At 39.9% G+C, this 13007-nt stretch overlaps 1 protein-coding gene across 3 annotated transcripts in view; it reads right to left on the bottom strand.

Annotated features, from left to right (window-relative positions):
* The window catches only part of KATNIP (katanin interacting protein), a 72658-nt gene extending 59651 nt beyond the window's left edge, over positions 1-13007 (bottom strand). Inside the window, exons 1-6 of one of the 3 annotated variants that reach the window (XM_082772831.1) lie at positions 12952-13007; positions 12063-12139; positions 9376-9545; positions 4912-4994; positions 3865-3999; positions 297-558 (exon numbers count right to left, since the gene is read on the bottom strand). In XM_082772831.1, the coding sequence (XP_082628957.1) occupies positions 297-558; positions 3865-3999; positions 4912-4994; positions 9376-9545; positions 12063-12124 (712 nt within the window). In that variant the 5' untranslated portion in view covers positions 12125-12139; positions 12952-13007. Of the gene's footprint in view, positions 1-296; positions 559-3864; positions 4000-4911; positions 4995-9375; positions 9546-12062; positions 12140-12558; positions 12770-12951 lie in introns of those variants that run through there. The other 2 variants (XM_082772830.1, XM_082772832.1) reach the window with 2 other exon arrangements.

The following is a 13007-nucleotide window of genomic DNA, read 5'->3' as shown; positions in this document are numbered from 1 at the left end:
ACCCACTATTTCAATAAGGACATAGAGTAAGAGAAGAGTCTTTATTAAAAGTCTACCCAAAGACATAACACAAACCTGGCTGGTTCTGTATGTTACCCAGGAAGGAATAGAGGCAAGTAGGGGTGCACACTTGCTTAAAGAAAGCAAGGACACTACACTGGTATGACGCCTTTCCAGCACCTGATTGTGGACATTGGTATTTTGAATTACAGCACAAACCTGTAGTGATTCCCTTAAAAACAATGCTGTCAAAGAACTATTACAATACTGTAGTAGTATAACACATAGAGACTTACTACTTTGATCCTGCTTGTACTCCAGCACAGTAAGGGCACCAGAATCAAGGCCAGAGCATCTCCCAGCATCCTGATGTTCAGAAGCTTCTTTCTGCAATGATCTACTGCTATGCAATTGAAGGCCTTCTAAGCTTGTAGATGTTTCCTCAGTAGAAGATGGTTCTGAAATCACTTCTTCAACAGAGTCATAATCCTCACTAACAGAGTCTTCTTCTTCCATCTTTTTCTCTTCTACACTGAGTTGCAAGCTGTTTTTCAGTTTCTGATACAATTCAGACAAACAAGTTGTCAGGAAAGCTCAAACATTTATTTTAAAATAAACCAATGTGGCTGCCTCTTCCTCCCATAGGAGAAAGAAAAATCTTCTCATGAACTCAGAGCCATGATGTAGTTAAAGATATTCATATTCCTATGTCATGTCTTCATTTCCCTGGTGAAGACATGTAAAGAAAAATCATCCTACATCTCCAATGTACTTTCTTGTCAGAGTCCTTGCAGGGAAATTCTGTAGGCCTAGGAATTTTTGTGCAAAACTAATTTTTAGGAGTAACTTAAAAACAGGAGGTAAGTAATGGAGAAGGCAAGGACACACATTTTTACAGTTTTACACTGTGTCAGACCCAGAGACAGTAGGCACAAATTGGAGCACAGGAGGTTCCCTCTGAGCACCAGGAAGCACTTCTGTGCTGTGCAGGTGTTGGAGCCCAGAGCCCTGGCACAGGTTGCCCACAGAGGCTGTGGAGTTTACTCCTTGGAGATCTCCCAAAACCACGTGGGCCTGGGCCCCCTGCTAAGGCTGGGGGTGGGAGGGTGCACAGATGGGCCCAGGGGTCCTCCAGCCTCAGCCATGCTGTGAGTCTGCAACAGTAAGATCTCTTTTAAGTAATTTAATATGTGATAATATGCATGTACATATCTGTACTTTAAAAAGCAGTAGAAAAGACATAGCCTGATGAACTAAGCTTCCAGTTTGCAAAGAGGTTTTGAATTGGACCCATAGGAAGAGGATTTTATGCAAAAATTAATCAATTTACTGTGGAAAAACTCCCCATCTTCTCACAGCATATGCCACAAACAGCATAGATAATGCAGGGGAGCCTTTTATTCCTATGAATGTAAAAGGCAAAGATCTTGTCTATCTTAAATCTACTTTTCCTACCTTTGCTGGTATTGTTTTGATAGAAGTATAGGTAAGCAAACAGTATGAGTAAAATGAAAACTGGAAGCTATGTGAGGTACAAATGAACCATGACAATGTATGTTCAGCTTGTAATGAAAGCTTCAAGCTGCTCTCCTGTTACAGATTACATTTGTTAGAAAAGCCACGTTGACAGAAACATATTACAAAGAACAGGCAAACCTAGGTTCAAAAAGAGGGTCTATAAGCAACCTGAAGTTTGATATTAAGCATATTTCCAGCTGTTTGACAGGGAATTGTAGGGGCTTTCTTTTAACTTATAAGCAAATTTAATGAGGTTTTAAGATATTCAAGAGAACACACTACAACTTCAGGAAAACCAGAATTATTTCCACCTGGGATACAAACAGTAAGTGGAGTTTTGGGTTAAAATTAAAAGATTACTACTTACACTTAAATGATTATAAAAATACATCACTGTAAGCAATTTTGTGTTTTGTGGAGCAAAAAATACATCATAAGCTCAAAAGCAGTACAGGAAAGGTAGAAAGAAGCAGAAAAAGGTAGTCTGGTTTTCTAACATTCCATTGTTAAAGACATGAAGTGTACATACGCTAAGATTGTATATATGTGTGGAACTGGAAGCTACAGGTTTAATAAACCACTGAGAAAAACCTTAAGACGTGTAGTGAGATATTCATCAGCCTTCATAACGTGACCTGCTAGACTCAAGTCTTCTGTTACAGGAGTTTTGAAACTCAAATTAATACTGTTAAACACCTTAAATACTGTGTCACCTCCTCTTCTGAATATATTAGCTTAGCAATTTCTGTTTTGGAAAGAGCTTCTCATCTTTTAATGATGGTATGTGTTGGACTAGGGCATGACAGGGGAAGGCAAAGGAGCAGAGAAGGGAGAAGGCAGTGAAATTCCATCTACTTGTTTGCTAATTAAGATCATTGTTGATTTAGCAGCTAGTCCAAGCGTCTTCTGGATATGCCAAACCTCAAAAAACATTCCTTCAAACTCACAGAATCCTGACTCGTGAAAAATGTTTCACAATTTACAACGCAGTCATCCACAAACAGCTGAGCAGGAATCACAAAACAATGAAATAAAAATTAATAATGAAAAATAAAGAGACTCATGACCAAAGACATCATCAGTCACGAAATTCAACAAGGCAAACTGTAAGAGAAATTAGCAAATCTGCAAGTTAACTATGTTTCCCCAAAGGAACATTATAAATAACAATATAGTCACATGGACTTTTACCTCTAGAGCTTCATCAAGATCAGAGACAAAATCATAGACAGAACTGAGCATACACAAGCATACAGAGCTTATTGCTGTTTACTGCTTTTTTAGATCAGACTGTGGGTAAAAGCCACCACTGAACAGCCTTACTAGTCACATAGTCAAAGAGATTGGCCTGGGGCTTACTCGGCTTACTCCATATCTATAGTCAATTAGCGGTTGTCACCAGCTAATGCAGGCATGGACCTCACACACTGCAAAAGGTCAAACAGCTACATTTCAAGTGCCTACCACCCAGAACCTGAGCTGTCATATGATCAAAGTGAATGATGTGTTCATGAGTTCACGGTGCCAGTCTGAACTGGTCCAGAGAGGGTCAGGCCTTGACTGATGTGAGCATCAAGTGTGCGGAGTGTCATAAAAGAAAAATCTTAAAATAGAAATCACTGTCTACATATTATACCCACGCTACTTATTAAGTAAACTTTTAATTAAATATTCCTGAGTAGAAAATGGGAGTAGGGATGATCTTATTTGGAAAGGCAACACTTATAAGGGTAGCCTATCTGAAGATTCAGTTGCTTTGCTCTGATAGTTGCAACATAATCCTTGCAGCTCCTGGTGAGTAAACACTAAGCAGATCCGTAAGTTGAGCTAAAGTGCCACGTGGTTAAGAGCAGGTCATTATTTCATTTCTTACTATTGTTTCAAAAATCAAGTAATTTAGTTCCCTAAAGGAACATTCTATAAACGTAAGCTTAGTTTAAGGCTCTTTAAATAGTGTTCAGTGTTAAGACTAAATTCAGTTTGATAGAGCAAGTCTGGATTACATTAGGCTTCTTCTAACATGGATTCCCCAAAATCTGCAGGCTGCCAATCTGTTGGTTGTAGCCTGGTAACAGAGAACAAACGTCTTGGGGACAGAAATCAGCTATAGCTAGTTTCAGCCATTACCAGCCTGCAGAAGGCACAGAGGAGGATTCAGACTTTCAAACTTAAGATACCACATTATATGTAGTACATCCCTGAATCCTTATCCAATATTATATCCTACAGTACCTACTGTCAATACTATATACCGGGTTTGCATGCTCTAGTCAATACTAATACTTGGCCCCACTTGCATTTCAATTGACACTTCCATAAACTATAGAAGGCAACTGCTAATTGTACCTGAGAGTAATGGAGAGGATCATCACTATTTCTCTCCAGGCTCAAGCTTTCATAAGGTTCAAAATCTTCAGAGTATTCCAGAGGAGGTTTAATGCAGAGTTTAGTCCCCCTTTCTGTTTTAATCTCCACAGTTTTCTGTTAAAAGAAACATGCAAAGAAATTAGACATCTTTAGTGCCATCAGCAGTACAAAATGAATAATAATCTTTTACATAACGATATTAAGATCGAGCAATCCTTTTCCCCTCTGTTCCATGGAAGGTTTCTGTCCTCTCTCAGCTCACCTTTGGGCCCTTGCATTATTGTTTGACGTGTACAGTGCCCCAGTCGAACTCCATACCTGCTGCAGTCCCTGGAGTACACATCATAGTCACGCCCAGCACACATCATTTGTTTGGAACCAAACCCAATTCCCATTGGGGTTCACTTTCTCACCTCAACAAGTGAAAAAATGATAAGAGTAGAGATATAGCAATCAACAGAACAGCTGAAGTGGAATCGCTTAAAGCACAGGCACGTACAGAAGTGCTGGCAGAATAACCTCCCGGGGAAAGCCCTCAAGCCTGCTCTGGTGAATTTGCACACATAAGTGCCTCTCTGAAATGTCACTGTGCTAATGGAGAACAAACAGAAAGAATTACAGGTGTGTGTCCAGTTACAGGCTACAATGTCACCAGGGTCAGAGATGTATGAACCATATCCCACCACAGCTGGAGTACTGTCATGGAGAGAGGCTCTTTGAGAAGGACAGGCTGAGTAGGTGAGGAGTAGTCATCCTTTAAGTGAGATACTAAAGTGTCTTGTAAAGGATGTCACTGAACCCAAACCAATGAGATTTGTCACTTTAGGCTTCAAAGAAGACACAAAACTGGTCAGAGTATCATTTCATGTTGTCACCCAGTATCCATACTAAACCAAGTTTCTGATTCTATGAGAATCTCAAAGCATATAAACTGCCAACCCTCCACTAATTGCAATCAATTTCCCACAAAATTATTTGTGATGTAAGAATTAGTTCAAAGATGCATTACTTCAAACTGCTTCTTACCTGAAGCCATCCTTTGCGTTGTATTTTGCTTGGTGCAGTCTGTGTGCTGCGTTCTTGCAACTCACTCGCTTTTAGCTGGGCTGCTAAGAAGAATTAGAAGATGGGAAGCAGAAATACAATATTCGAGGATACATACTTTATTTCACATTATTTTTCCCCCCAGATGAAGAGTGAAGAATGTATCTTTGATATGAGAATAACATTAACAACTGAAAAGGCATTCCACTTCAAATACTGGCTAGTTATGTACTAGTAGCAAGAGTTTTGAATCTCTTTGGGGATAAATCACCCTCACACATATTCAAGAGAATAAATTGCCTAAAACTATGTTAGCACAACAGCATGCACAGCCCCACATTCACTGATATGAAGTACAGAAATTTGTTCTAGCACAGGTGTGCACACCATTCCTGCTCCTAGCTGGGTATATGGTAAAGTGAAGGTGAAGGCAGACTTTGATAGACAGGGCCCTGATGAAGAACAGATGTTGTGCTGGGTTTACAAAGGGATTTTGTATGTACATTTACTCTCAAACTAAGACAACGTACTGAGGTACTGGCAGATTAAACACAATGTATTGGACATTTAACATACTGTGCAGAGAAGCATTCTTCATGGACAAGTCAGACACAAAGGAAAAACAATCATTTTCCTTCATTTCTAAGGTGAGGGAGAGTTGGTATCAAAACTTTGGTGAAAATTCTTTGTATGGTCAAGCAGAACAAAAGGTCCCTGTTCTGGAAATAGTCCCAACTTACAGCACAGCAATGGATTTTTTAAAAGATGCTTTTACTGAGACACAAAGATGCACATCTTGCAGGTCACATCAGCATCCTCAACAGAGCAAGGACATCATCAACACTCTCAGTACAATCCTAAATAAAGGCATCTCATTTCCTATGTCCAAGACAGATTTACAGCTTCCATTTCTTTTCAGTGGAGAAAAATAGCTGATGCAAAACCTGTCTTCTTTAAGCCATAATTGAGTGGTCATCTTAAGCCAGCAGAAACTGGCACAACCAATAGAAGAAGCAGCATTCCTACCAAGGTCATAGAATCACAAGAAGATTTACATTGGAAGGGACCTCTAGAGGTCACCTAGTCCAACCTTTCATTCAAAGCAGGATTTACTTCAAAATTAGATTAGGTTCTTCATTCCCAACTCTCAACGCCACATTTTCTTTTTTGGGTTGGGCAACCCTACATTGCACCTGTGCAGTGAACCATTCAGAAAATTTATCAGCAAGATTTAACTGAGGAAGAATAGAAAACAAAGATTACTTTTAATTTAGTCACTTGTACTTTCTGGTTGTCCACAATTGTACAAACGCTAGCACAAGCATGTAGGAGAGAACAGCAAGAGGTAGTACCATTCTTAGTACAACAATGCAGGCTTAGGTCAATTTCGAGTGATCATAAAACTACAGAGCAAGATGAACAAAGGCTTGTTCTGTTGCCTCTACACAAAGTACTTATTCACTCACAGAGGCCTGAAACAGGGCAGAGAAGAAAGGGAATGGATTGTTCCAGGGAGGAAATAAGATACCTGACATCTTGTCTTGTAAAACATCCCTTCCAACTATAGCTCCTGTTACTCTGTTAGGCTAATCCTAAATAACTCCAACTATACCTCGCAGTCATCAGCATTGGGGCTGACTGCTTTGGGGCTCCTCAGGCACCAAGGGTGATCTGTCCTGAGATTACAATGCTAGAAGCATGGTCTGATTTGGTCACTGCTTTGGACAAAAGTGGAAACACTTTTACCATTCAGTTCCTAAGCAATCCTTATTTTCTAAGCAAGTGCCCAGAAGGTCATCATGTATGGTACAAGCGTAAGTAAGAAAAGGGGACAGGGTAGGACTCATGCCACCAGTGCTGAGTATTTGGTTCTCAGAATTGAGTATTTTGTGATGGATTCCTGTGACCAAATCCAAGCCACTAAAGTACAGTAGTTCAAAACCCAAGTAGAAGATGATGCAACTGAGTCACCTACACTAAAGAGATGTTTGCAACGGAGGCAAAAACATTCTTCCCATGGGATGGATAGAATATGAATACAAACTATTACCTGTTTCAGCACACAAAATAGGTCCACTGTTGTCATTCCCTAGTAGGAGTATCTTTGGAGACTCAAGCTGACAGTGCCTATTCTAGTAGCCAAGGACTGAGTAGGACACCACTAAAATATTAGTCATAATACAAGGAGACCCCACGCTGCCCTTAAGAAATCTCTTTGACTACATCAACATTCACTGAAAGTACAGACTTGGTTGTAAAACTGTCTGGATTACACACCCATATAAATGACAGTGTACGTGGAGACCAGCTTCCCGACTCTACATATTATAAGCCCATCATCTACTTTAATTTATTTATCAAGCCTAAGCATGTGTGTGTCAATCACTATTATCATTAATTATTTCTAGGAAACACAGACAAAGAAAATAGCCCAAAGAGATTTATGACGACGCTTTCAGGAAGTGTGGAGTCCTTTCTGTACTATTAAGCATCACACATTCTTAATTTTTTAGAAAAGACTAATCTGATAGATGGATGTTCTAGAAGTAATAAATGATGCAATAATTCTTACTGGGGATAGATAGGGAAGAAAATTCAGCACTGTATCTTAGCCAGAAATCATTTCTGAGAGTAAAATAATGTTCAATCATTGAGAAGAAATGCCTAAAAATGAAACAGACTACAGAATTGCTAAAATACTACCTCCAGGCAAGAATTTTATATAGATCACCAATAACGCCCACATTCGACTCTACTGGTAAAATCAAATGGTAGAAGAAAAATGACAGGATGATTTAGTTGGTATTTTTCACTGCAGCTGCATATGTTTAAGAAAAGAATATTGGATAGCTAGGAAACAGCAAAACACTGAGTTCTCTTCTACAGAGACAATGCCACTGTCTCAAAGCTGATGGATTTGAGGAAGGGAACACAGACTGCCACTTAAGTCCTTAAAAGTATCTTAAATCCCAAAGACAAGCTAAATATTCTACTTGAACTGAATCAAGGGGCAATAAGCAACCACAATGAAACAAAACACACACACACACACCGTGGTTAGGCTTAGAGATAACAACTGCACAGCAGAACTTGAAGAGAAAACTTCTCTTCACAAAGTTCTGTTACAGCTACTGCCATAACAGCTCCACACAGCTTTTTGACCAAAAAGTCAAAGATGTTGGTTTACACACCTTCAGCTACTTAAAAGTATATCACTCCAGTATGACGAAAGCACAGAATTTCCTCTTTTCCGATATTCAAGAACATGAAGCTTTTTGCAACTTTACACGCAATCTCTTACTTTCTTATAGAAAACAGCAAAACTAAGGGAAAAGACAGGTAACAATCTCATTCCCCAACCCCATGCTTTACGACTTGCAAGAAACAATAGAACAGACTGATAGAACAAGCCTGAACTCACTTAAATTTGAAAAACAAGTAACATGTACCCATTGTAGAAGGGAGGGGGGAAAAAAAAAAGAAAGAGATGAAGGCTGGAGTTATGGCTAGAACAAAAAAAAATTAGCTTTGGGTACTGCTGAGATTAATAAACTTTAAATCATAAATGTTCATATTAAGCATTACTTTTAAATATTTGTCTTAATTTTTTAGGGAAAAAAAGCTTAGCAGACACTATCTGTACAGCAACAGATTAAGAAGATACACTCTGTGAGACAGGTTGCAAGTATGAGGATAACAGACGAAGGCTGGTAAAATGCTTTACATTGGGATTTAGGGAATCATTTATTTTCATTAAGCTAAATGGATTAGAAAGCCACTAAGCTCCCTCTTTATAACTTCATGCATGCAAAATTATTCCTACTACTACATTGCTCTCTATGACAGACTGACTTAAACGAGAAATAAAATTTCACTTTTCAAATAAAGCCAGCTAACCACAGGAAGAAAACGGCAAATTTTCTTTACTTCAAATATTTAAGTAAAGATTAGCTGTCTTTTTAAGAGGACTATGATAACTTGAACAAAATTTAAGTCTATAATTTGATTATAGTCTCTCTAATCAAATGCCATTTGTCTGCAGGAAACCAGACAATACTGAAGTCTATCATATCTTAAAACTTACGAAGAGTGTTATGTATGAGACAAAGGTATATAATTATTTTACACTGCAATTTATATATATTTCTAATCTTCTAGTTTTAGTTATAACTTTAAAAAGTGGAGAGATGGGGAAATTAAACATGGGAATTAATTAGGGATTAACCGAGCAATTGATAGGGTGTTGCAGAGACCCCTTGTAACATTCAACTGGCTTAATAAGTACTCTGATGAAAGCAGTACGGAATTTCATTCCACTGTTCTTGAACACTGCTGCCTCATTCGCACAGCCTGACAGGTAACTGCACTGACTGAATTACAGCTCTGATGAGCAAATATTTAAAATTTTTGAGGCTGCAACCTCTATAAAACTCTGATGTAACTTACCATTTGTCCTGGCGGTCTGTGTCTCATTTTTGAGGTAGCCATGTGAGTTGAATTTTTTGTGGTAATTTCTCAGCTCTGAATTAGCTCCATTTATATACAGAGAAAATCCTTGCTCTAACTGTTCCAGTTTGATTTGTGTAGGATCCTTTCTTTTTAAATGCCTCAGTAGCCTAAAGTAGAAAGGATAATAACTCATCCCTATACAATACATATACAGATGATCATATTGGCAATAAATACAAAGGCACAGTGTCACAAAAATAATTTAAAAAGAAAAGTTTGTACCTCAAGTAACAATTTCAGAATACAGCTTCCATCACCGATTCCTGTTCTTTAATGCTTGTATGAGTACTGACACCCTGTGACACAAAGTTCAACCACGTGTTTCACTTCTTAGATTTTTCTATACTGTTTATCATTCCACATCATTTTTTTTTCCATTTGGCATTTTTTCTACTGAAATTTTCTTCTTGAGAACTTGAGAGAGTTTTGTTTAGAATTCTGGAAATCTTAAAATGGTCGAGCTCTTTTCAAGAAAAAAAGAAAGTACTATTTTTGTTTCAAAACTTGAGGGGGAAAGCCCCAAGTCAATAGTGTAGTTAGAGATACTAGAACTTTAAAATCATTAAAACTTCAAAAGAATAAAATCTACTGTTCATTTGTTTGGCTTTGATTTTTTTAAGTGTAGAGAAGATGAACTTATAGTAAGTTAAATGTCTATAAACATATTATGATAGAAATCCACACAAGTTTTTAAATAACATGAGTTACAAATATTCATAACTATGCATAGACTGACACTGCTAATGAGAAGTTTTGAATTTTTAAACTACTTCCTGCTACCAAAAAGATACTATATTTTAAGAATTAACAATTTGGTGAAATAATTCTGCATTAATAAGTAGACACTGCAATGAGTATGTCAGCAGTACTGAAAATTTACTAAGTTCTCTAAATCTGCTGTGTACAAACCTTACTATTTGTTGTGGAGGGTGGATTTTTTTTGTTGGTTTTGTTTTCTGCCAGAATAAATCAACAGCTGCAATGCAACTGGCTTATAACACAGGAGTTCAGAGGAATCTGTAAAATGCATGTGAGATTGAAATTTCATAGCTCTGAAGATTCTAACACCACTCCAGTAGAGAAAGATACCATACATTTCGCTACGATCAGGTCAGAGGAGATGGAATCCAGCCCTGGAGTTAGGGTCTCTACAGGAAAAGATTGCTCCCGTCCTTTTGGATACAGTCAGAGACACTGTCAGCAGAGCATCACTCTGGGCCAAGAACATATTCTCTTCTATTATAATAAACATGCATTCATCATAAGATGTAACTATTAGTTTCGCTCTCAGTCTTCACTATTCTCAGTCATTGACTGAGAATCCAGTCATCTCCATGGCCAGAGATGACACCTGCCTGTAAAGACATTTATTCAAAGTCAGCTGATGGAACTTTTTTTTTTTTTTGGTGTGTGTGTGTGTGTGTTGTTGTTGTTGTTGTTTTTTCAGGTTCTCTCTGTGAAAAAAAAAAAACAAGGCTGACATAACCCTTGGCCTAACACAACATCCTAACCAAAAAACATAACCTTCTGACTGAGTATTCCTAACTCATGTTAAGAATTCTTGGCCGTTCACCATTCTCATTAAAAGTTGCACATTCCAACATGTGTTTACAAATGCTAAAAATAAAACTGAGCTTCCAGATACGCAAGAACCAGGTTTCCTGCATTGTCACAGCAGATGAGGCTAGAGGGGTTAACATGAGCAGAGTCTGAACATGTATCTAGTACACACACCATCCTGTGTCCAGCAGGCTATATTATTGGAGCTAGTATCCTAACAATCTGAGGACTTATTACAAACATCAGGCCTTGTGCCTACACAAACAATTCAGCAATTTGCTTATATATCTCTAACAAATGCCAAATCTTGTCCCTTCATGCAGGTTTTCATTTGTGAAACTGGCAGGTTCAGGCCATTATAGGCCATCGCCTCTCCATCGGCTGCTCCAAAAGCATTTCTCCATCCTGCAGGGTAACATTCACAAGCAGCCCAAGCCCTAAACCACCCAGAGATCTGCTCATCCAGGTCAAAAACTACATCCCACTTGCACTGCAGCTCAAAGCATTCTGCATGCTTTGAAATTTTACTCAGCAATGGGCAACCAATCCCACCCTGCGGAGCAGTGCTTCACAAGTCTGCTTACCCTGTGTAACAGGGTCTGCCTCAAAGTTTTTACTTTGCTCAAGTCCTGTTCCCCAACCGAAGGTGTTAGGGTCGCCCTAGGTCAGTAACCCCCAGATAAATCCCTGGCTGCTCTTAGAGCACACAGCCTTCAATTTGGCCAACTCAGTGCTACTGGCTGCCAGCAGGAGCCTCTCCTTTGTGCCGAGCACTTATTAAGTCCACTTGCAGCAAGCCATTACTCTGGCAAAGACTGTCAGCTCCAAGCTGTATCTTATTTTAAGGTATGCTGGAAAAATATCACCACAGTCTCCTCCAAAAATAAGGACTTGGAAAACAAAGGGAAGAGAACTACTGGAATGCTTTAAGACACAGAAAACCAGGCCTCACAATACAAACAAGTTTTTAAACTAATATTCACCACTGCTGATTTTAGACACAATATTACATAGCACACAACAGAAATTACATACTCAATAGTGATATCAATTTTGTCTCTTACCGGTTTCTCTGCTGAAGGGATACTAAATATTCATCATGTTTTTCATCAAAGTCAGTCACCATATCCTTAGTGTTAAGCTGAAATGAATATAGAATTGCCACATTTAAGAAGAGAAGTAATTTACTGTAGACTGTTACTGGTTTTGCACCCTCAGTAACCATGAACGCTGTAAACTGAAATCAGCTCCTCATTCAACAGCACACAATGCAGTCAGTGTAACAAGCAAGTTTCCTGAAGAACAGAATTTTCATTACTTTTTCAGAGCCCTTCACAATCTACTGAAGAGCCTCAAAATACTAAAAGGGGAAGGCAGAGGGTACAACCAGTGTTTAATCTGAGAGCTGCCGAGCGGAGAGATGCTGAGGCACAATTGCGAAGGCCACACCCGAGGCCCAGCTATGGGAGAGTTTTCCTGAAGGGGCACCACTCGTGCCAGCTATTTGATCTAAAACTTGGGAGCCTGGATACATTTAAAGCGTTTAATCAAAGGTTTTACCTTGCCTGCCTTTCAGGAAACACAAACTTTTTCCCACTGAGCAGCCCAGAATTGCTGCCACAGGCTGCGGCAGGGCGTCCTCCTACACGGCGACAAGCTGAAGCTCGTCACCTCCAGCCAGCTCCGTGCCCAACATCCCCGCCGCGTCCCCCCGGCCCCTCAGCTCGCCCCCGGTCCCCTGCGCTCGCCCCTAGTTGCCCCCCAAACGCCACCGGCTCCCTCCGTCCCCTCTCCGAGCAGGGGGCCGGGAGCCAGGCGCGGCCGCCCCGCGCCCCCTCAGCCCCGCGGAGCCAGCGCCTGAGGCAGCCTGGGCGAGCCGGGGCCGAGGCGCGCCGCGCTAGGCCGCAGCCCTGTTGTTTCCCCGTTTCCCTGTTTCTCCGTTTCCCCGGTTACCGGCGCAGGGCGGCGGCGTCATTTCTGTGGCGCCGCCGGGTGCCGGAAGCGGCGCG

Source organism: Aythya marila, assembly GCF_965140915.1.
Source record: "Aythya marila genome assembly, chromosome: 15".
Taxonomy (NCBI): Eukaryota; Metazoa; Chordata; class Aves; order Anseriformes; family Anatidae; genus Aythya; species Aythya marila.
The sequence above is the reverse complement of the archived record's forward strand: the minus strand, read 5'-3'. Positions and strand labels throughout refer to the sequence as shown.